The 25,272-nt window shown below is 46.5% G+C and overlaps 1 protein-coding gene across 1 annotated transcript; it reads left to right on the top strand.

The window, feature by feature from the left end:
- The first annotated feature begins 6,685 nt into the window (after positions 1 to 6,685).
- On the top strand, positions 6,686 to 24,691 carry Nlrc3 (NLR family CARD domain containing 3). Its single transcript, XM_035448297.1, has 17 exons — positions 6,686 to 6,869; positions 6,959 to 8,708; positions 9,628 to 9,714; positions 12,945 to 13,028; positions 13,715 to 13,798; positions 15,686 to 15,769; positions 17,230 to 17,313; positions 17,946 to 18,029; positions 18,575 to 18,658; positions 19,113 to 19,196; positions 19,696 to 19,779; positions 20,203 to 20,286; positions 22,445 to 22,528; positions 23,101 to 23,184; positions 23,780 to 23,863; positions 24,217 to 24,300; positions 24,553 to 24,691. The coding sequence occupies exons 1-17, from the start codon at positions 6,701 to 6,703 to the stop codon at positions 24,641 to 24,643; spliced, it is 3,189 nt and encodes a 1,062-aa protein (XP_035304188.1). The 5' UTR covers positions 6,686 to 6,700; the 3' UTR covers positions 24,644 to 24,691.
- Positions 24,692 to 25,272: the final 581 nt, after the last annotated feature.

Consider the following 25,272-nt stretch of genomic DNA (forward strand, 5'->3'; position numbering starts at 1 on the left):
TGTATGTGTCTGTGTATATGTATGCACATGTACTCGCAAGTGCCTGTAGATGCCCAGAAAGGGGAATGAATTCCTTGAAGCTGTAGTTACAGTGGCTATGAGCCACTTGATGTGAGTTAGGAACTGAACTGGGTCCTCTGCAAGAGCAGCAAGCACTCTTAACTTCCAAACATCTCTCCAGCCCCTGTATTCTGTACTTTAACTTTTTCAATATAAAAATGTATTGTAGATCTGAAGCTATAGCTCATTGGTAGAACCCTTGCTTACCATGATCAAGACTCTAGCTTAACTCCCAGTCATACACAAAAAGTATTGACATTTACTACGCTCAAAACTATGCACTTATATAAATTATACATTAAAATAAGGTGTTTTAAAACTTTGATGTTAGGCAGACGGTAGTGGCGTACACCTTTAATCCCAGCACTGGGGAGGCAGAGGCAGGCAGATCTCTGTGAGTTCGAGGACAGCTTAGTCTACAGAGCGAGTGCCAGGATAGGCTCCAAAGCCACAGAGAAACCCTGTCTCAAAAAACAAAACAAACAAAAACCAAAAAATTTTATGACATTAAAAGATAAAAAGTATACTGTGAAGCCTGTCATGGTGACACACACCTTTGATCCCAGCACTCAGGAGGCAGAAGCAGGCAGATCTCTGTGAGGTGGAGGCCAACCTGGTCTACATAGTGAGTTCTAGGACATCCATGGTCAAACAATGAGACCCTGTCTCAAAATAAAGAGGACACTGTGTGCATTATTCTAGTTTGACACATTGTTGGCCTTACTTTACTCTATGACCTTACAGTATTTTGAATTTATGTTTATCAATTTCTTGAATAGAAATTTAGTGTTTTGCTCCTTCAACTTCTTCCTGTTGTGAATGTTTTATGAACATTCTTATAGTTGCATATTTGAGTATCTGTCTAATTATTTATTTAAGATAAATTCCCACAAGCAGGGGCTAGGGTGGTGGCTCAGTGAGAGTAAGAGCATTTGAGAACATGAGTTCAAATTCTCAGCACCCAGGTAAGAAGCCAGGTGTGGCTGTGTGTATAAAACCCAGTGCTGAGCTGGGTGGAAAAGGGGGATGTCTGGGGCTGGCCAGTCACCAGCCTAGTTCCAGATTCAGTGAGAAACCCTGTGTCAAAGGAATAAGAGGAGATAGAGAGGGCATCTGATGTCCTCCTTTGGTCTCCACACATACACAGGCATCTGTACTCACTCACACATGTTTGTGCATACACCACACACACACACACACACACACACACACACACACACACACACACACACACACACACGAAATTTAATTCCCATAAGTAGAATTTCTACAGACAAATTAAAAGCTGTAGTTTGGGCTGGGGATGTGGTCACTGTGGTAGAGCTTGTCTATCATGTACGAGAGGACCCACCCCCAGCATTACAAAAAAATTCCATCATTTTTATATGAGTTTGCGTTTCTATCACCAATGTGTTAAGATTTTGGGGGCTGGAGAGATGGCTTATCAGTTAGGAGTACTTGCTGTTCTTGCAGAGGACTCAAGATTTGCTCCCAGCACCCACACAGGGACGATTTACATCCTTTCATAACTCCAGTTCCAGGGCACCTGACAGCCTCTTCTGGCCTCCACAGGTACGGCACACACATGGTGACCATACATGCAGGAAAATACTCATAACACATAAAATAAAAATAAATATGTCCTAAGAAAAAGATTCCTAATACTGTCACATTCTTGTCAGGGACACGTTATGGGTTCATGTTTGCCAATTAGATGAAACTAATAGTTCAGTGTTTTTCTTTTGTGATTCATAGACTGTTCTTTTCAACATCTTAGTCACATATTTCTATGAAATATACCCATCATTTTTATATTTATTTATTGATTTTGAGGGTTTTTTTTGTTTTGTTTTGTTTTTGTTTTTTTTTTTTTTTTTGAGACAGGGTTTCTCTGGCTGTTCTGGAACTCACTCTGTAGACCAGACTGGACTCTAACTCAGAGATCCACCTGCAGTCTGCCTCCTGAGTGCTGGGCTTAAAGATGTGTACCACCATAGCCCAGTTATTTATTTATTTATTTATTTATTTATTAAGATTTATTTGGGGGCTGGAGGCATGGTTCAGTGGTTAAGAGTACTGGCTGCTCTTCCAGAAGATCCTAGCACCAGAGTTACAGACAGCTGTGTGCAGGTGCCCTCAGAGCCCAGCCGGAGTTATAGACAGATTTGTGGAGGTGCCCTCAGAGCCCAACTGGAATTGGGCTGTGAGCTGCCTGATGTGGCTACTGAGAACTGAACTTCTCTGGAACGGCAGCAAGCATCTTAAGCACTGAAGCAAGCCCCTTTTTTCTTTTGCTATCTAAACATTTCCTTTGTCTATAATGCTCTTCTCATTACTGTTTATTCCCAATTTGTGTCTCTGTGTTTAGTTGTGTGTTTGTGTGATGTGTGCAGATGCACATGCCTGTATATGTATTATGGAGAACAGAAGTGGACATCATGTGTCCTCCTGATCACTTTCCTTTTGAGACATTGAGCCTGTTTGGCTACAATGGCTAGCCAGTGAGCTCAGGGATCTGCTTGTCTCTGTGCCGGCACCAGGCTTACAGGCACATATCACTATATACCGGCTTTTGCATGGGTGCTGGAAATCTGAACTCAGGTCCTCATGCTTGGGCAGCAAGCACTTTACCCACCAAGCCCTCTCCCCAGACCCATTACCCATCTACTTTCAGGCAGTGGTCTCACAGAAGTCAGAGAAGCCTCCATGGCTAAAGCATCCCTCCACCCCACCACACAAGACAGCCAACTCTTGTCATCCCTGCTGCTGATCACATTTATGTCACTAGTCACCTTAGAAGTCCTTCTTAGCTTCCTTCTCCTTTACTGTCATTATCCTACTCCTCCCTTCCCACAAAATAAGGATTTTGCCCAAATTTTTCACTTTCATATTCCCTGTGTCTACAGCACATAAGACACCGTCAATAAATGTTTCTTGGTAGCACATACCTGTAATTTCAACACTGGGAAGGATGAGGCAGGAGGATGACATGAGTTCCAGGCAAACACGGGCTACAAAGCAAGCACTAGGCCAGCCAGAGCCACACTCTAAGACATCCCATAAACAAACAAACATGCAAACAAACTTTCAGATTAGAGGCTGGGGAGAAGTCTCAGTGGGCAAGAACACTTGTTGAACAAGCACAGGGACCCGAGTTCAAATCCTTAGCACACATGTAACAGCTGACCATGCCGTGTGTGTCTATAATCCCAGCATTGTGGTGGGCAGAGATAGGAGGGTCTCTGGGGCTTTCTCATTGCTAGCACAGGTCCAAGTTGTGTCAATGGAGTGATGCAGAATGTGGTACAGCAAGACAATTGATACCCTCACTTGGCCTCTCCATATGTACACCATCACACACACCTGGGAGCATATATCACACACATACCACCACACACACTCACATACATACTTTAAAATTTTACTGGTTGAATGGATGAATAAAACTTTTGTCTAGTTAAAGGACATTTCTCTATTTTTTTAAAAGGCAAGGTCTCGCTACGTAGCACAGGCTTTCCTCAAATTTGTATTCCTCTTGGCCCTGCCTCCACAGTGCCAGGATTAAAGTCATTCACCACCATGCCCAGTGAACAAGTTTTTGAACCATTTTATATCTGTTGCAGAGGCAAAACACAGCACAGGTGCTGGGACCAGTGAGGCCTTGGTTTTTAACCCCAGCTCAGCTTCCATGTGTCCTTGGGAAAGTCACCCAACCTCATTGTTCCGGTCAATGAAGTAAAAGACACAATGGCAGAGGCTCATCCTGATAAGTAAATTAAATGATTCAAACATGGAGCTCAACAGAATGTTTGGGATATAGTATGCCCTTAGGAAACACCATGCAACTTTAGCTGAATAATGATAGGAATGGTGAGTTGTCCCCAAGAGTAAAAAAAAAAAAAAAAAAAAAAAAAAAAAAAAAAAAAAAAAACTAACTAGAAATCTGCCCAAATATTATACCCAGTGGTTCTATACAGAGCAACTCCGGGTGCATACACAGTACAACAAGGCTGCTAGCCAGCACTGCTTCAGGGAAAAGGTGACTGGTTGCCAAATTGTTCAAAGTGAGTAACAATTCAGAAATAGAGTAACAATTCAGAAATAAAAAGATGAAATTATGAGGCTGGAGAGATGGCTCAGTGGTTAAGAGCACTGGCTACTCATCCAGAGATCTTGTGTTCATATTCCCAGCAACCACACAATGGCTCACAACCACCTGGGATCTGATGCCCTCTTCTGGTGTGCAGATCCAGCACTCATAGACATAAAATAAATAAATCTTTTTTTAAAAGTACAAACTATCTTTACATCATACCAAAGTTTGGTCCCAACCACCTACAATGCCAGCTCCAGCAGATCTGACACCCTCTTCTGGCCTCTGTGGGTATACACACACATGTGCACGAACCCACAGAGATATGAACACACATATAAACAGAATATAAATTTATTTTAAAAGATGAAATTATTCCTACTGAAAAACATTTATTTTTAATTATTTTCTCATCCATTACATCCCATCTGCTGTTTCCCCTCTCTCCCCCTCCCCAGTTTCTCCCCCCCACCTTCCCTTTCCCCCAGACCCACCCCCCTCTTCCTCCCCTCAGAAAAGAGCAGGCCTCCCAGGGACTTCCACACCCACCAAATAAAGATTCAAGTTACAATGAGACCAGGCATGTAACCATCATATCCAGGCTTGATGAGGCAACCAGTAGGGGGAGAAGGGTCAGAAGTGGCCCGTCCCCTAAAGTTAGCTTGAGGAAAACTAACAGAAAAGTGATGAGTCAACAAAAATGCATAATTCATTGAAATAGGATGAAACAAAATTAACCTCTTACACCAACAATATTCAAAATGACAACAAAACTACTTTATTATTATTATAATTATTATTTTATTTTATATGTTTGGGTTCTTTGCCTGAATGTGCATCTGTATTCTACTATCATGCCTGATGCTTGCAGAGGCCAGAAGAGAGTATACCCCTTGGGAAATGGAGTTACAGATGGCTGTGAGGCACCATGTGGGTGCTGGGAATTAAACCCTGATCTTCTGGAAGAGGAGCTAGTGCTCTTAACTACTGAGCCATCTCTGCAGGCTAACAAAAACTATTTTGCAAGTGCTGAGATGCAAGTAAGAAGCTGTTATTTTCTAAGGTGTAGATGAGGGAAAAATAAGGTTTACTAGATAATCTATAAACAGATATGTAAATATGAGCACAAATCAAAACACAACGAGGCATCAATTGTAATCCCACTTGCTTTCCCCGTTGCTTTGAACATTTCAAAAACTAAAAGAGCAAAAGCCAGCAGGGTTTTAAAGGGTTAGAGAGTGACCTCACCCCCCTCAGCATCCCCAGATTAGTCCAGACCATTGGACTTAAACCTTAAACGTGTTGCACTTATTGACCCTTCCACATGGCTATGAACGGAATAGTTGTTTTTCTTACTGCTAAACTTCAGCATTTTCTGTATGAAAATGTTCACGCCAAGTTAAACTGACACCAATCCCCAATGCAGTTTCAAAACCAGGAGTCCACGGACAGCAGCAACCTCCTCTTCGGTTAACCAATCACTGGGCCAGAGAACCCAGGGCTGCTAAGCTCAGGGCAGCCAGGACTCGCCAGATTCTTGGCAGTGCTGACTGCTGCGTCAGTCTTAAACAGGGTTGCTGCCAGCAGAAGTGGACCATGACCTCTGCTGACCCCTCCCCCTATTCTTTCTCTTCTAGAACTGTCAACAATGGGTGACTGGTCTCTACCTACAAGTCCATAAGAGAGTGTCCCCTATGCCTGATGAGGAGGGACATAAATGGCACTGGCTGTAAGAAAGCTTCAGAGAGGCCTCGGCTTTGGTGAAAGGGTGTGAGCAGGTGGGATGCACAGTGCTCTACCTCTTGCCATCTCTATATCTCTGTGCTTCGTACAGCCCAGAGCTCCCGAGCTTCCAGAAGGCCATTCCCATCCCTCTCCGTCTTCCCTTTCCTTTTTGACGAATTAAAACACTACTTTCTAGAACAGTTTTAGGCTTAGGAAAGAAGATTAAGTATGGAGCTCCCGCATACTTCTGTCTGCCTCACCAGACTCTGCGGCCTGCATCTCCTAACAGCGCTACATTTGTTACATTGAGGGACCTCAAGTGCTTAGCTGACACAGCATGATCACCAGAAGTCCAGTTTACATGAGGGTGCCCACTTGCACACATACAGGGACGCCAAGCCACGATTACAATGTCACACAGAGCAGTGTCACTGCCCATATATCCTCAACCCTGGTACCCACCAACTTCACCACAGTTTTTCTGTCTCCAGTCTTAGCCTTTCCCAGGATGTTAACTAGATGGAATCACGCACTGTTTCCTTCCCAGATTGGCTACTTCACTCCTCCCTCCTTTTGGTTTCCTTGCTCACAACAGCATCACCATTGCCAGGTCACAAATGAGGAAACCAAGGTGTAGCGAGATGACGCAGTCTGCCCAGGGCCACCCAGTTAGAAAGTGGCAGAGCCAGAGTCCAAGTTCAAGTCTTGTTCGCTTGGGCCCTACATTGTTATGATTGTTTTCCCTGGCCAAGAAACAGCAGAGGCCCACCGGCAGCCATCTGGACTATATCTTCACAGCTCCTGGCTGCAGTCACAGACTCCATGAGGAAGCAAGAGGTGAGGACAGATAGAGAAACATGCCTGGCCTATAATGTTGTCTCCCCAGCTGAGCAGGTGAAGGCCCTTGTGGATCTGCTGGCTGGGAAGGGTGTTCGGCTACTACAGGCCCCTGACAAAATGCCAGACTCTCCCCTGGGATCCCAAAACAATGGTAAGTCTTCTGAGGTGGGGGGGGGGGAATACCTGACCCTCTCACCTTGCCCTGGGACCTCCTCACCTGTTTTGTCCTGTGTCCCACAGACTCAAGGATACGGAGGCACTGTGAGGCCCTGCTGAGCAGGGTGGGAAATGACCCAGAACTGGGCAGCCCCTCACATAGGCTGGCCAGCCTCTTGCTGGTAGAGGGCCTGACAGACCTGCAGCTAAGGGAGCATGACTTCACACAGGTGGAGGCCACACGTGGGGTCTGGCACTCTGCCAGGGCCATCACCCTGGATAGGCTCTTCCTGCCTCTGTCCCGGGTGTCCATCCCACCTCGTATCTCTGTCACCATCGGAGTGGCTGGCATTGGCAAGACTACTCTGGTGAGGCATTTTGTTCGTTGCTGGGCCAGAGGACAAGTGGGCAAGAACTTCTCATTGGTTCTGCCTTTGACCTTTCGGGATCTTAATACCTATGAGAAGCTGTCTGCAGACAAACTCATCCACTCCATCTTCCCAAACACTGGGGAAGGTAATCTGGTGGTAACTGCTCCAGACCGAGTCCTCCTGGTCCTGGATGGCTTGGATGAGTGTAAGACACCCCTGGAATTCTCCAATACCATGGCCTGCACAGACCCAAAGAAGGAGATCCAGGTAGACCACCTGATCACTAACATCATCAGAGGCAACCTATTTCCAGACATCTCTGTCTGGATCACCTCCCGTCCCAGTGCTGCTGGCCAGGTCCCTGGGGGCCTAGTGGACCGAATGACTGAGATTCGGGGTCTTACTGAGGAAGAGATAAAAGTGTGTCTGGAGCAGATATTTCCTGAGGACCAGAACCTCTTAGGCCAGGTGTTGAATCAAGTGAAGGCCAACAGGGCTCTGTATCTGATGTGCACTGTGCCAGCCTTTTGTAGGCTCATGGGTCTGGCACTGGGTCACTTGTACCACAGCAAGCTGGCTGTCCAGGACACAGAGCTGCCACTGCCTCAGACCCTGTGTGAGCTCTACTCTTGGTACTTTAGGATGGCCCTTGGTGGGGAGGGGCAGGACAAGGGAAAGGTAAGTCCTAGGATTGAGCAGGTGGCCCAGGGAGCTCGCAAAATGGTGGGGACATTAGGACGCCTGGCTTTCCATGGGCTGGTCAAGAAGAAATACGTGTTTTATGAGCAAGACATGAAGGCATTTGGCGTGGACCTCGCTTTGTTGCAGAGTGCTCTGTGCAGCTGGCTTCTGCAGCGGGAAGAGACCCTGGCCTCCTCGGCAGCTTATTGCTTTACTCACCTATCTCTGCAAGAATTTGTGGCAGCCACATATTACTACAGTGCATCCAAGAGAGCCATCTTTGACCTCTTCACTGAGAGTGGTATGTCTTGGCCCAGGCTTGGTTTCCTCACACATTTCAGGTGTGCAGCCCAGCGGGCCACACAAGCTAAGGATGGGAGACTGGACGTGTTCCTGCGCTTCCTCTCTGGCCTCCTGTCTCCAAGAGTTAATACTCTTCTGGCTGGCTCCCTGCTGGCCCAAGGTGAGCATCAGAATTACCGAGCCCAGGCGGCTGAGGTCCTACAAGGCTTGCTGCGTCCCGACACTGCAGTTTGTGCGCGTGCCATCAATGTCTTGTACTGCCTGCACGAGCTGCAACACACAGAACTGGCCTGCAGTGTGGAGGAGGCCATGCAGAGTGGGACCTTGGCTGGGCTGACCAGCCCCTCGCATCGCACTGCTCTGGCCTACCTCCTGCAGCTGTCTGATATCCGCTCCCAGGAGGCCAATTTATCCCTGTGTCTCAGCCAGAGTGTCCTCCAGAGCCTGCTGCCCCAGCTGCTTTATTGCCAGAGCCTCAGGTGAGTATGGGGTCCATGCAGGGAGTAAGGGCACAGGAGAGACTCAAAATGGTTCCTTGTTTCATCATGCCCCCTTCCCTGTAGTCTGCTGAGACTGCTACCGCAAAGGTCCACAGCTGGGTGTTGAACCATCATGGCAACTGATTCAGTTCGGGAAGCCAGAAGTCTGAGGTCAAGGGCATGGGCAGTACTCCCTCTGAAACTTTGGCAGGAGGATCCTTTCTGCCTCTGGAGCTCCTGAGGGCCAGCAGTTGTTGACATTCCCTAGCCTCCACTGTCATATGGCCAAGCTATGTCAGTATGATATCCTCCTAGCTCTTACATCTGCAAGGAGCTCACACCCATATTCTTGAAACAGCAAGGTTAGAATTTCAACATGGAAATACAATCCAACTCATGAGACCCTCTGAGAGCCAGGCATTGAGACTCAGACCTGTAATCCTAGCAACGAAGAGGCTGAGGTAGGAAGACTGCTGAGTTTTGGGATAGCCTGAGCTACATAGCAAGAATATATACATATATATTGTGTATATGTACACACATATGTATGTATGTATTATACACACACACACACACACACACACACACACACACACACACACACACGCGCAAAGCCAGTCGATGTTGACAGAAGCTACAGAAGCTGAGGAGCCATACTCTGAACTTAGCAAGCAAAGAGGGCAAGAGGTAGGCCACGGATCAATCAGGACCTGAGAGTGGTTTTGGCATCTTCAGAAGTAAAGCTAGCCAAGACTCTGTAAGATGCCACCTGGGAGGAACCACCTCAGGGAAGTCTGAGCTTTGTGAGTCTGGAGTTCTGAGTTGAAACAGTGGACCACAGCAGGAATGAGAGGAGGTGGAGGCCCCGCCCTACTCATGGGCTGCAGTACCACTCACTGTCATGGCTTCCCCTGGCCAGGCTGGACAACAACCAGTTCCAGGACCCTGTGATGGAATTGCTGGGCAGTGTGCTGAGTGGGAAGGACTGTCGCATTCAAAACATCAGGTAACACAGCCTCCTGTGTATCTACCTGTTGCATGGGATGGGGGGGGTGTCTTCCCACTCTGCTCAGCTAACCAGGGTACCCCAAGAATGTGCATCTTTTCAGGGTGTGGCTCAGGATGCAGTCTGTTCTTCTAGAAAGTTCCAAAGGTTCAGGCACTTGGTCTGTATGAAAAGGGAAGTGATGGGTAAGGCTCAGACTCTGTCCTGGACTTGGGGATGTGTCTCCAGCGCTCATGTGCTGCCCTGGCTCAGGCATTACCTTCTCAATGCTCCTCTCAATATTCACTCTCTGTAATATTCTGAGCACAGGATTACATGTTAAACTAAAACATTTAAAAGTTTAATTTTAAATTTAATTTTTAAATACGATTTAAGGTAAATTTTAAAAATGTTACTAGATGTATGTGTCTGAGTGCTTTGCCTCTTGCAAGTGTATGTGTGCCATGCCTTGCTTTTTGTGTCCACAGATGTCAGAAGACAGTGTTAGATCCTCTGGAATGGTAACTATGGATGGTTGTGAGTCGCCATGCGGGTGCTGGGGATTGAACCCAGGTCCTCTGCAAGGAACAAGTGTTCTTGACAGCTGTGCCTTCTCTCTAGCCTCAATTATTTTTGCTTGGACACAGGGTCTTGTGTAGTCCAGATTTGCCTCAAACTCCCTATATAGGTAAGGTGATCCTCCTGAGTGCTGGGATTGCAACAATGTGCCATTATACCCAGTTTATGCCATGTTGGGGTTGGAACCCAGGGTGTCATGCATGGTAGGCAAGCCCTTTACCTATTCGAGCTACATCCTCAGTCTTATTCTCCAAAACTTAAGCTTAAAATTTTGTCTTTAGCTGGGTGTAATGTACATGCCTATAATCCCAGCACTCTAGAGACTGTGAGACAGGAGGATTGCCTGGGCTACACATACTGAGATCCTATCTCAAATAAAATTATTGTTTATGTTGTAATTAGAGAAAAGTCTGTATGCTGACTTCAGCACTTATGAGATTTCTACACTTGATGTAAGTAACTCTTAGGTTTGCAGTGTGGTGATGTCAGGAAGGTTTGTAGAACTCTGAAGTCATTTTGGAGTGTAGGATTAGGAATGAGGTGTAGTGAGGACTTTGCCTGGCTAGTGAAATATGAGCCCCTTTGAAAAAAAAATGATCTTGCCAATTTCTCATTGTCAGTATTTTGTCTTTCACAGTCAGGCCTTTTGGCACATGACAAAATAATCAATTTAGTTTTGCTTAAAATGGGGCTCAAAAATGATCGTGAAGAAAGCCAGACATCTCTTCTATGGTCACAAGTGTTTCCTCTCTGGTTCTCAGTGACACTTGCTTACAATGTCTAAGTCATTCTGCCGAAAAACACATAAGGCTGTTTGTGACATATTATTTATATGACATTATATAGATTTTATGGCCACAAAAGCAGGCTGGTCACTGAGCATTGGTGGCTCACACCTTTAATCCCAGCACTTGGGAGGCAGAGACAGGCAGATTTCTGTGAGTTCGAGGCCAGCCTGGTCTACAGAGCTAGTTCTAGGACAGGCTCCAAAACAATACAGAGAAACCCTGTCCTGAAAAACAAAAAACAAAACAAAGAAAAACAAAAACAAAAAGTAGGCTGGTCTTCAAACATTTTGATGATGAAGGGCAGGGAAAGAAAGTCACCTTGTAGTCCAGACTGGCCTTGAACTCCAACCTTCTACGTTCTATAACGACAGATGTGTACCACTACATCTGGCTGGTACTCAAATTTATTTATTTGTGTATTTACTTATTTTTGAGGCAGGGTATAATTATGCAGTCCCGCCTTACCTAGAACTAGTGTGTAAAACAGGCTAGCCTCTGACCCATGGATTTCTGCCTGCCTCTGTTTCCCAAGTGTTAGGATTAAAGGCGTGCACCACTACACCTGGATCCATTTTATTTTTAAGCAACAGAAGTCATTTGAAAAGTGGTGTCAATCAGAACCCCAATGAATAAAATGGATGATGGGGAACTGTTAGTATTAAAAGAACCTGTTCACTTGGCTTTCCTCGCCTTCCTGTTGGTCCCTGGTACCAGGAACCCAAAGTGCTCTTGGAATATACTTGATTCTCACATTGCAGGGATTCTAATGGACAACTCTATCCTATGGGGTGCTGCTTATAAAACTAAAAAGCACACACTTCTGGACACAGGAAGCAGCACTGAGTGGATCCACCAGCATGCTCTAGGAACCACCTCTCTGGGCACATGAAGATGAACCTTTTTATTTATTTATATATTTTTTAAGATTATTTATTTATCATGTATACAGTGCGTGCCTGAAGAGGGCACCAGATCACATTACAGATGGTTGTGAGCCACCATGTGGTTGCTGGGAATTGAACTCAGAACCTCTGGAAGAACAGTCAGTGCTCTTAATCCCTGAGCCATCTCTCCAGCCCCCAAGATGAACCTTTTTAAAGCTTAGTTAATTTTGTGATAATTTTATTATTTGCTGTTTTGTACTAGAGAAAGGCTAGGACCAATGGTATGCTTAAACTAGTTTGTACTGGTTTATGAGCGCTGTGGGTTTTCAGGAATTTCACAAGCTGAGGATGCTTGAAATTAGCCATGGTTTGGGGCATTTGCACCATTGAAACCAGCACCAGTGTTTGGTGTTTTGCTTTTTTTGAGGGTCACATGGACATTATACCACCAGATGAGGTCTAAATAGAAGATTTTTTTAATATCCGCAAATCCAATATAAAATTTACTGCATTTATTGTATCTGTGCTAGTGCATATGTGTGCATGTGTGTAAATGCACAGACCACACACACATGTGGAGGTCGGATGGTAACTGCAAGCGCAAGCGTCAGTTCTCCCCTTCCATCATTTGGGTTTGGGGACCAGATTCAGGTTGTCAGGCTTGGTGGCAAGTACTTTCACGCTCTGAGCCACCTGCTGGCCCCATATGAAAGACTTCTACCTTTCAAACTCTTGGCTGCATATTTGAGAAGAAACCACTGTGCAGTATGCTGGGCAAATTTCCCTAGGACCCTTTGTCAGGGCGAAGGTCATGAGGCCAACTCTACCTCCCCGGTCCGGGGTCTTCCTACTCCTGGTTTTCTGCTCCCTGGTCACTCTGTCTCCACTTACATCCTCATGGGTGGCGCTGGGCAAACAAGGACGAATCATGAACCTAATGTCACAGAAGAGGCAACGAGAGGCACAGACTTGAAATAACCACTTTCCCTTTTCTTGGCAGTCTGACTGAGAACCAGATTGGTAACAAAGGGGCCAAAGCTCTGGCCAGATCCCTCCTGGTCAACAGAAGTCTCATCACACTAGAGTAAGTTGGACACTACAGGCCCGTCTAGGAAATGTCTTGAGGTTTCTCCGTCTTTCTCCAGCTCCCCAGAGTGGGTCCTGCTGACTATATGTCCTTCTGGCTGGCTGGAAGAACAGCTGAACAAGCAAAGTCACTATTTCTTTTGTCTCTTGAACTTCATTTCACAAAACACTTGATTTTTGACCCTGATCTATAATCATTGTTGTCATCTCCACACTTAGCCCACTAGACCACCACATCCTACATTCTCTTCCCTTTTCTCATCATGTGGGGCTGCTTTCGGGAACCTCTTTATTCACATGTACATACATACATACACACACATACATATATAATACATACATACATACATACACACACATACATACATAATACATACATACACACACATACATACATAATACATACATACATACACACACATACATACATAATACATACATACATACACACATACATACATAATACATACATACACACATACATACATACATAATACATACATACACACATACATACATAATACATACATACATACACACATACATACATACGATCTCTGTTATAAGTCAAACAGATCTTTCCCTTTAAGAATTGTAGACTTTAAATGTCAGTGCCATTTTGATCCTTCTTCCTACCCCAGTCAACATTTCCTTTTTTTTTTTTTTTTTTCTTGCTTCTACCAGCCTCCGGAGTAACGCCATTGGACCACAGGGGGCTAAGGCCCTGGCAGATGCTCTGAAGAAAAACCGAACTCTAACCTCTCTGGGGTATGTAGCTCCACTCCTGGTCTCAGGAGAGGGCCCAGAAAACAAAACCCTGGCTCCAGGAGATACTGTGGAGTGGGAGGGGACTAAAAACGGAAGCTTTGGAATGTCTGCAAACTTCAGCTTTCAGATTGCCCTAACTCATGTGCTCCTCTAAGACCCCACAGTTTCTCAGGACAAAGGAAAGCCTGCTTTCCAGAAAATGACTATGCTTGGGCATGGCTTGCAGTGTCCCTTTTAGGAAACTGTGGCTGTGTTCATCTAGTTGAGGGTGTATTACTCTTCTGGTTTTCTACTTTCATTATTTAAATGAAATTTTTGTTGTTTTTTTTTTTTTTGAAACAGGGTCTGGCTATGTAGCCTTGGCTGGCTTGTAGCTCACTATGTAGGCTAGGCTGGCCTTGAACTCACAGAGATCCACCTGCCTCTGCTTCCCAAGTGCTAGAATTAAGGTGTGCACCACCACACCCATAACCAGGTGAAATTTGATAATATAAAAATTATCATTTTGGGGCTGGAGAGATGGTTCAGGGGTTAAGAGCACTGACTGCTCTTCTAGAGGTCCTGAGTTCAATTCCCAGCAACCACATGGTAGCTTACAGACATCTGTAATGAGATCTGGTGCCCTCTTCTGGCATGCATGCATATAGACAGAACATTGTATACATAATAAATAAATCTTAAAAAAATTAAAAATTATCATTTTGAAATATATAGTTCATTGGCATTTGTTTTATTTTATTTTTGGTTTTTCAAGACAGGGTTTCTCTCTCTGTGTGTGTGTGTGTGTGTGTGTGTGTGTGTGTGTGTTTTTCCGAGACAGGGTTTCTCTGTGGCTTTGGAGGCTGTCCTGGAACTAGCTCTTGTAGACCAGGCTAGTCTCAAACTCTCAGAGATCCGCCTGCCTCTGCCTCCCAAGTGCTGGGATTAAAGGCGTGCGCCACTACTGCCCGGCTTTTCTCTGTGGTTTTAAGACAGCAAGTTCCTGGCTGTCCTGGAACTTGCTGTGTAGACCAGGGTGGTCTTGAACTCAGAGTCTGAGTCTGCCTCTGTCTCCCCAGTGCTGGGGATAAAGGTGTGCACCACCACATCCTGGCATTTTGTATAGTCACAATGTTGTACAACCACCACCTCCGTCTAGTTCCAAAATGTTTTTGACTTTTGTATTTGCTTTTTCCTTTTTTTTCTGGACATCTCATATAAATGGAATTATACAATAAGAACTCTGTGTCTGTCTTCCTCAACTAGCACATTTTCAAGATTCATACATAGTGTAGCACATTGGTTTTTTTTTTGCATTTAATAGCTGAATAGTGTCCCACTTTATGGGTGGGGCACAGTCTGCTTATGTACTCATGCACAGATAGACATTCAGTGTGCCTCTTTTAGCTGTCATGAATAATGCTGCTGGCCACATTTGTGTAGAAGTATTCAACTACCTGTCTTTAATTCTTTGGGGGAATATATCTAGAAATGGAATTGCTAGGTCATGTGCCAAGTCTAAGTTGAGAACTGCCAGACTGTCTTCCACAGAGGCTGGACCCTTTGCATTGTCATCAATAGTGTAAGGCTTCCAGTTTCTCCACATCTTCGTTGATATTTGGGTACTCTGGCTCTTGATTGTGATGGGGACTAATGATGACTTCATTTTAATTGATACAGATAGAAAGCATGGACACCTTGTTCCTAGTTGGCAGGCAGCTACTTAAGAGACTTAATACAGGAGGGTTAGCAGTCTTCCCTGAGTAGTGGAGCACGGAGAGGGCATATACGCATCACTAAATCTTTTCATGGCAGTCAGTTGCTTCTTGTCTTGGGCCTCCAAGGCAGGTGTCCCCATTGCAGTGTGAGTTCAGGCCACTGGTGATACACTTCTTCTTACCTTTGTAGTCTCCAAAGCAACATGATCAAGGATAATGGTGTCATGTGCATGGCTGAGGCCCTGGTCTCCAACCAGACAATCTCCATACTACAGTGAGTAGACAAACTCTCATTGCTTCTCTTCTCTCCTAGTGAGCTTCTGCCTTGTCCCTGATAGAGAGAACAGGAGGTGGTCCTAAGGCTTTCTGACCCACCTGTGTGGTCCCTGGAAAACATGATGTCACCTGTTTCTCCAGAGAAAATTCTTCATAGAATTCCTGAAAATAAAAACTCCTGCCAACCTAGGAAATCATGTCCACAGACACAGGAAAAGAACATATGGTTCTTCTATTAAATAAGCACCAATCTGACTGTAAAGCAGCATCACGGGTAATCTGCCAGTGAGGTTGCAAAGACAGAGGCCTCTACAACCCAGCAGAGGCAACCATTCCATGTGTGCTCCCAAGACCAATGACAACTTGTCTTTAAGTGTAAGGAGCTGGTGGTAGCACTTTACAGCAGCTTGTCCTAGGTACACCAGACAGCTAGAAAGGTCACAGGTGCCTCAGCAAAACTTCTGCTACCTTTGTGACAGCCTGGTACATCCCAACTTGGAGCCAGGTGTCCAGGCTAATTCCCACAGCAGCAGGGAGACAGGGGCGCTACCTTAGTTGATGTTTATCTTGGAAAAGAGGGCCCTTAGAAAGACCCCAGGGAGTCTGGTATGGTGGTACACATCTTTAACTCCAGCACTTGGGAAGCAGAGGCAGGCAGATGTCTGTGAGTTTGGGGCCAGCCTGGTCTACATAGTGAGTTCAAGGCCAGCCTGAGCTATATATAGGAGGCCCTGTCTCAAAAACCAAAACAAACACAGAGAAACACACTCCTGGGCTGTGAAACCAGAGGCAGCTGGCTGAGCTTGCAAAGAGACAGAGTACGGATTTACAATCTATAGCTTCCTCAAGAAAATATTCTAGAAAAAGGGAGATGTCTTTTTCCTTAAAAACAGATGTGAGGACATGTACAGTCCAGGTACATTATTTTATGTTTTATTTCTTTATTGTGTGTGTCCACATGCATGCACATGCCATGGCACAGTATGGAGGTCAGAGGGCAACTTGCAGGAGTCAGTTTCCTCTTCCCATCATGTGGGGCCTAGGGATTGAATTCTGGTCTCCAGGCTTAGTGGTAAGCACCTTCACCTGCTGAAAGACCAGGCCCCTGTGTCTTTCCTTTAAATGGAGGGCGTTTTACCCAGGAAAGGTCCTTCTTCATCTATCCTATACCTCTTCCCAGGGAAGTTTCTTCGGGTGGGAGGTGGACTGCGTTCAGATGGGAAGTATACTTTACTGGCTGGCAGACTTGTGTGTGGAGGCCTATCTATCAGCCTCTGCTCCCAGCTGCACCTTCCCCTTAACTCTTCCAAGCAGATACTTTATGAGGCCCCTTTCCATTGCTGTGTAAATGGAGATGGTACCTATATCCCCGTGACCTCTCACCCATAACCTCAGAATACCTTTGGCCTGGGAATGACTGTGGCTGGCTTTGTTGATGGAGCCGTCTCATGTCCACAGGCTACAGAAGAACCTAATTGGGCCTACAGGAGCCCAGCGGATGGCAGATGCCCTGAAGCAGAACAAGAGTCTGAAGGAACTCATGTGAGAAAGGCCAAAGGGCAAAACTGGTATTCTCCATGTCAAACACAAGGCCAGTGCACCCCACATATCTGTGACTAGAGGAATGGGTGAAGGGGCAGATGGATGAAGGGATGAGGAGATGTGTGCATGGATGACTGGAGGGGTAGGAGGCTGAGTGGATGGTTGGATGGACGAGTAGATGGTTGGATGGGTGAGGAGTAATTTGATGGGTAGTTAGCTGGATGGATGAGTAGATAGACTAATGGCTAAATGGATAGAAAGGGGTATATAGGAGATTTAGTGAGTGATTGCAGGTTAGCCGGCTTAGAAGCGCAAAACACTGCACAAGGAGAACTGAAACCCAGACTCCCAGAACTGGGTGAGCCCAAACACCATGAGCTTGTTTACATTATCGCTTTCCTGCTTTCAGAGGGAAACATCATTTCTGTACCATCTTCACATAAAGTCCCAGAAATACCTTGAAGGGTTTTTTTTTTTTTTCAAAGAGTTAAGGAAAATAGGGTCACCTTCAGAGACTACTGATGAACACAACTCAGGCCAAATGTACTGCACTGGACACCCTTGAGACAGAGGTGGTCTCTCCCCTGAGCTCTGACTCCTAGGCCCAGCCCATGGTCATCTGTCTCTTGCAGGTTTTCCAGTAATACCATTGGGGATGGAGGTGCCATGGCTCTGGCTGAGGCCCTGAAGGGGAACCAGGGCCTGGAGAACCTAGAGTGAGTCTGCTAGAGAACCCTCCCTGGATGACAATGACCTAGACAGAACTCGCTTCCATGAGAGAGCCCTACCAACCCTCCCGACAGTGCTGCTTCTGTCCCCCACCTACCCTTGTCCTATTCCACCTGCCAGCTCCACTCCCCTGCAGCTTTTAGAATGACAAGGTCAATGTGCCTTGCCATAAGCAAGCACCTGTGGCTGAAGAAAGCCTTGGTAGATGGGGCAGGGGCGGGCTGGATACTGCCGCCACATTAGGATGGTTTTGCTGTGTCACTTTCTCTGGAGCTGAGTAATATGTACTTCCTTGAGGATGTGTGTGGTCTCCATGTCAAGGCAGTTTACGCCTCAGGCTTATGCTAAACTACATTGCCTTTACCTGGAAGGAGCTAGAAAGGGTGGTGGGAGAGGAGAGAGGGATGAGGAGAGAGATTTCCAGGTTCCCAACTCTCTGTTGAACTCGGGGGTATAGCTCTAGTCTAGATCAGACAGCTGTCTCCAGGACCTGGGACAGCCACATCAGCAGTGCCTTGTCCTTTATCCGCAGCCTACAGAGCAATGCCATCAGTAACACTGGAGTGGCAGTGCTGATGCGAGCCCTCTGTGTTAACCAGACACTCTCCAGTCTCAAGTAAGTCCTGACCCCCAAAGCTCACAACCAGGGTGTTGCCCCTTTGACCAGTGGGAATACAGGGCCTTTGGGACTTGGAGGAAAAGGCTGGGACTGAGAAAACTGCTGTAGAAAAAAATCTGTAGTTGTATGGGCTTGGTCCTGGCCCTTTTCCCACTTTGTCAGTGTGGCCCCAGTGGGCAGCTGCCTTCTATGGACAAGCCCTTCAGGTGCCACTTGCCCATCATAAACCAGCTCTTGTCCTTTTCCTCCTGTACTAGTCTTGAGTGGGACACCAGCTAGAACCCTGGCTGGCTAGAATAGGCTTTCACATTTCACATTTCAGCCCAGATGGCCCAGGAAGCCCAGGGCCTGTCTGTGGTTTCTTGGGGTGTGAGCAGCCTAAACATCTGGGCTTGCTCTGTCAGAAGCCTCACTTGCCTGGTTGGATGTTCTGCGTCTCATCTTTCCTCAGCCTACGAGAAAACTCTATCAGCCCAGAGGGAGCCCAGGCCCTCGCTCAAGCTCTCTGCATGAACAACACTCTGAAGCACTTGGAGTATGTAATAATTGGGTCTGGAGGGATGGAGGTCAAAGGGAGATTATGCTTCCTCACCTACTCGGACACCAGGGTTAGTGGGCACCATTATGATGGGTTAGACCCTTGGAATCGTCACAGTTCACAAGGGTGGACTAGGGCAGCCTGGAGACCTGATACCGACTGGCAAACCCTACACAAGAACTCCCCAGCCTTATCCCTGGAGATGGACAAGCACATGGGAGTGTTCCCTAAGAGTTGGCATGGGACCATGCCAATAGGCAGTAAATCCTGTTCATAGAGGTGTGTGTTCTCCTTGCATGGCCTGTAACCACTCACTGAGTTGAACATGGGATATTCTCTAGTATGCTTGGCACACCAGGGTTCTCCATAAGCATGAGCTACACAAGCCTAGCATCGGTGTGTCCCTTGGAAGGATGGGGAATGACTGGGATCCCCTAGTTACCAGGATGGGGGTGTTCACAGTGGCTCCTACTTGCTCCTGTTTCCTTTTTACCAGTCTAACAGCCAACCTCCTCCATGACCAAGGTGCCCAGGCCATTGCGGTAGCAGTAGGAGAAAACCACTCTCTCACACACCTTCAGTAAGTCTACTATCCCCAGCTCTCACTAATCTCCATTCTTCCCAGGTTTAGGGCTACCCACAAACCAACTGTGGCAGACAGAACCTGGCTTTGGGCCATGCCTTAGGCCTTCCCAGGCTACCTGCCTCCAGCAGGTATACCCCATCCTGTGTTTGGATTCCTGAGGTTATACTCAGATCTAGATTATGAGGCTAATGTCATGGCTGTAATGGCATGATGTATGTCTTATGGAGAATATTTAAGCTTGTTCCCATGGCTACCACTGGTAAAACACTGACCCTCTGGGGACTGAGCCCAAAGGGAACTTCAAGAATCCCCATGCCATATCCTGCAGAGACTCACCCAGCACCAGACCCTCTTGGATGCCTTATCGTCTCTAGCTGCATTCTTGGGTTTTATGGTCACGTGTCTGTGTCTTTATAGCCTGCAGTGGAACTTCATCCAGGCGGGTGCAGCTAGGGCCCTGGGACAAGCACTCCAGCTGAACAGGACCCTGACAACCTTAGAGTAAGTGTGCCTATGGGGATGAGGGTCAATCTCCAGGCACAGGGCTGGCCTGGCCTGATGACCCTCAACAACAGCCTCCTCTACCATGAGACCACAGACTTGTTTCAGTCCTCACTGAAACAAGAGGTGTGTGTGTGTGTGTGTGTGTGTGTGTGTGTGTGTGTGTGTGTGTGTGTGATAGCTTTACTAATATAATCCATACATCATAAAAACCAACTGTGCAAACATCACAACAACCCATTTTAGAACATTTCCCTAACTCCAGAGATGCTGTGCATTGTAACTGCTGTCCATTCTCACTTCCATATTTGCAAAACACCAGTCATTCTGGACATTTTACATGAATAAATTCATATGGTCTTTTGTGCTCTATAGCCTGTATGTGCACATACATGTCAGAAGTTGAAACTAGGGCCTTGAGAATTTTAATCATGTGCTCTACCATAGAGCTACACCCCCAACAGAGCAGTTTTTGTTTTTGTTTTTGTTTTTCCTGGTAGCATGTTGGTACTTCCTTCTTTTTTCTAACTTTGTTTTTAAAGAAGTGTGTGTGCATGTGTGCATGCACTTGCCATGGCATATGTGTGGGGGTCAGAGGACACATTTCAAGAGCTGGTTCTCTCATTCTACTCTATGAATTTCAAGGATCCCACTCAGGTCATTGGGGTTGGTAGCAAGCACCTTTACCTTCTGAGCGCTTACTAGCCCCCACCTTGTCCCTTTTTAAAATCTTCGTATGTGTGCACATATGTGAGTGCATGTACTAATGCGTGACAGTGTGAGTGTACACACACCAGGGCATACATATGGAGATAAGTGGACAGCCTCAGGTGCCTTCCACCTTGGTTGATACACCCTTTCCCGGGTTTTCTCATGTTTGCTTGCACTCTCCCTGTAGGAGAGCTGTGGTTATGGACGTGCCGCTGCAGCCAGCCAACTTGCTCTGTTCCCTCTGCTTACGAGCTAAGCACTTAAGCCACTGAGCCACCTCCCCAGACTGGAGCGTAGCCTTTTGAACCTTTTTTTGCATCACATTTCGGGTTTTCTCCTGTCAGTCCATCACTTCACTAGCTCCCATTTCTCCCTCTTTCCTGGTGTTTTACTCCTAGAGATTGGAGCTCCTCCGAGTTCTGCCCTTGGGCCTCTTCCTTTGAATGAACTGAAGGATTAGGAGGTGTGGCCATGCTGGAGGAGGTGTGTCATTGGGGGTAGGCTTTGAAGTTTCAAAAGTCTAAGGCATTTCCAGTGTGCTGTCCCCGCCTTATGCCTGTGGATCCAGATGTAGGCTCTTAGCTACTGTTCCAGGATCATGTCTGTCTGGTACCCGCTGCCATGCTCCCTACCGTGAGGGGCATGGATTCTAACCCTCTGAAACGACAAACCCCAAGTAAACTCTTTCTTCTATAAGTTAACTGGGTCAAGGTGTCTCACCACAGCAATAGAAAAGTTAACTGTCTCTTGAACATCATGAATCCACATCCCTGTTGCCTTGTGCCCTTAGTGTCTCACAGGCATTGCAAGTTGCTGCATTTTCTTGGTCACAAGCTTGCTTCTTAGTTCTCCATCTGACCCTTGGACCAACCAATTGTGCAAGCTAGAGGCACCACCTCCACTTCCAGCTCATTTCCATGTCCTGCTGGCCCTCTTTTCCACTGTCCATCCCACAGTTTCTGTCAACTGTCACCATCCGGGCCATATCACCACTCACCTGCCATACTAGGTGACCTCCATCCTCATCTAGCCCATCCCTTCCAACTGCTGGCCAGAAATCTTTCTGAAACATCCATAATTCTTCATTATGGGTGAGATCCTTAAATGACTGTGCCTGCACAGTCAAGTGTAACCCTAAAGCTTGGATTCCAAGGTCCCCAAAGGTCTGTCTCCCTCACACTTCCAAGCCTCATCCCTCATCACTCCATGACCTCATCAGTCTCCAAGATTTCTTTAGCTGTACCAGCCTTCAGATTCACATGGACTTCCAGACTCCTCTGTGTATTAATATGAGGCCAAGGGCACAATGGCTTCCCAGAAGAGACAATTATCTAAGGTGTAGGTGACTGGGTGTAGGTCTGGTGTGTGTAAAGGGCCTAAACCCCATAGGCCTTGGCACAAGTGTTGGTTTGTGCACCTGTGTACCAATGGGTCATGCTGTGTTTAGTTTACAGGAGAATGCCATAGGGGATGAAGGAGCGTCTGCAGTGGCTGGGGCCCTGAAGGTGAACACAACCCTCACTGCTCTCTAGTAAGTCCCCAGTAGACCACCCTTTCACCACCCTCTCATGCCACAGCTGCTTTTTTTATCAGCCTAGGAAAGTTGTTTTGCTTTTCTTAGTGATGGATAATCAAACATCTAGGAAGGATTGAAGGTACAGACAGCATTCATCCCAGCCCTTCTGGAAGACACTTTTACTCCCCATACTGTGTCTAGATCTTTTTCTTAGGTGTCAAAGTATAGATGGGAGATCCAGTGTTCTTGGAAAAATCATAAGAGATCAATCCTAGCTGGGCTGTGGTGGCACATGCCTTTAATCCCAGTACTCAGAAGGCAGAGGCAGGCTGATCTCAGTGAGTTCAAGGCCAGACTGGTCTACAAAGCCAGTTCGAGGACTGCCAGGACTGTTATACAGAGAAACCTTGTCTCAAAACACTAAAAAGAAAAGAAAAAAGGAAATCAATCCTTAATGTTATTTCTCAACCTTTAGCCCTAGCTAAGGGGTACAGAGTATGGAGGGAAGCCGCTAGTAGCCCAGGGCAGGGAGGGGCCAGGAGCACAGGGGGTCCAATTACCCACATTGATTGCACTCCCGCTCATAGCCTACAGGTGGCCTCCATTGGCACCCAAGGGGCCCAGGCACTTGGGGAGGCCCTGGCTGTGAACAGAACCTTGGAGATTCTCGAGTGAGTATTCCAGTGTCTGTTGACAGACTTTTGCTGGAAGAAATCAAGCTACAGATTCAAAAGGAATAAATATGAAGACAAATATCCATTTACACAGACACTCACAGATAATTTTCATGACTGTTATGTGTCCATCTTCCCTGTTCCCACTTTATGTCTTTCCCTGAAGTTACCATGGCACTACACTCTGGATTGGGCATGACCCAGACAAACATGACCAAAGGATCTATTTAATAAAATCCTCTCCTCCCCCCACACACCATAGAAACCAGTAGCCACCTCCTGGGGTGGAGTTGGGTTAGGGCTCAAGCTCTATGAGGCTCTCAGCATGCCCGTGCCATTCCTCCTGCCCAGGGTCCCTATAACACAGTGTGCTGTAGACCTCTGGATGGAGAGTTACCTCTCGCATCTCAGCCTAGGTTTCCCTTTGCTGGAGTGGCAAAAAAAGAGCAGGCTTCCTTCTGTAAGTGCTTAGGAAGAAGCCGCCCCCAACTCCTGTGATGGGAATGTCCAGACACCCCACATCCATCTGAGGGACATCAGTGTCACCACTCAGCCTATCCCTGCACCTTAGGCTTCTTGCTTGCCCTGACAGCTTACGAGGAAATGACATCGGGGTAGCTGGTGCCAAGGCCTTGGCAAATGCTCTGAAGTTAAACTCCAGTCTCCGAAGACTCAAGTAAGTGATCATGTTACCCATGTGCAACCCAGAGCAGCCAACTTCTGCCAACACTTTTGGGAAGAAACACGCAATTTCCTTTAGTTGCTTCCTTCTGGATGTTAAACATCCATAATGTCCTGACCATTACTGTCCACATCCAATGAAGTTAGCTTTGTTCATTCATCTTAAGTCCTTTACTTAAAATTCACATTTATGGTCTTGGGTAGAGTACCTGGCTACAGTTGCTATGGTGCCTGTGGACAATCAGCCCAGAACTACTTATTTCATCCACATTGCAACAAGGCAGTTGCCTCCTTATGTGTCTTCTGTCCTGATGGCTCACCATGGTGTCTCATCTCTTCCCTGCCTAGTCTTCAAGAGAACTCCCTAGGGATGGATGGGGCCATATATGTCGCGGCTGCACTGTCTGAGAACCATGGTCTGCATCATATTAAGTGAGTATACTCAGTGGCTTCTGCTGAGCCTCAGAACTGCTCCCAGGTCAGGTTCTGCCTTTAGCCCTATTCTGGGAGCCAGGTGACACAAGGACATGCTAGCAACCCCATAGGGAAACTAGGTCTAAGAAGGAACATGCCAGAGTGGTGTGTGGAGGGACCCCAAAAGGGCAAAGGCACAATTATAGCAATAATCGCTGCACTAAGGACAACTTGCAGGTGCTGAGTTCTGCCCTAACTCTCCTGTTCTAGTCTCCAGGGAAATCCTATTGGGGAATCTGGTGCCAGGATGATCTCAGAGGCTATCAAGACAAATGCTCCCACATGTACTGTGGAAATGTAAGGAAAGCAAGTTCCTGGTGGACCATGCAGAGACTTCACTGGAAGCTTTCATCAGTGACCTACCTGTTTCTGCATATCTTCCTGGAATCTGAATGCCACTGAGCCAGCTCTCAAGCTGGTCTCCTGAACAGAGGAAGGAAGGGCCCTTCCAGCAGAGGTCTTTCCTCCCCAGGGTCAGTTAAAGGGAAGATGGATACTCTGTGACAGCATAGAGAAGGGAAGGAGCTGCTGCCAAGGGGCACTCAGGGACAAAACCTCAAAGCTCCACAAAGTAGGAAGCTTGTCCTGGCTTATTCATACCCTAGGGTCTTCATAGCCCCAAGTTAAAAAACAAAACAGCAACAACAAAACCAAGTGTGTTTCTGCCCTTGTGCACTTACATGGCTAACATCATCAGTCTTTGGAATCCAGCTGCAGTCTTCAAGTCCAGTGAGCACCTTAGCTTGGCAAAGGTGATAATGCCCCCCCCTTTTTTTTCTCAAGAGAAAACATGAGAAATCTGTGAAGTAAAATGAAAGGTTAATTCTAAGGTTCTGGAATCAGAGATAAGTCTCCAAAGGCTCTGCATTCTGTAAGATCTCTCAGACATCTAGAAGGGTCTGCCATATTTGGAGTCCAGCACACTGGTCA

Source organism: Cricetulus griseus, chromosome 7 (genome assembly GCF_003668045.3).
Source record: "Cricetulus griseus strain 17A/GY chromosome 7, alternate assembly CriGri-PICRH-1.0, whole genome shotgun sequence".
In the NCBI taxonomy this organism is placed as follows: Eukaryota; Metazoa; Chordata; class Mammalia; order Rodentia; family Cricetidae; genus Cricetulus; species Cricetulus griseus.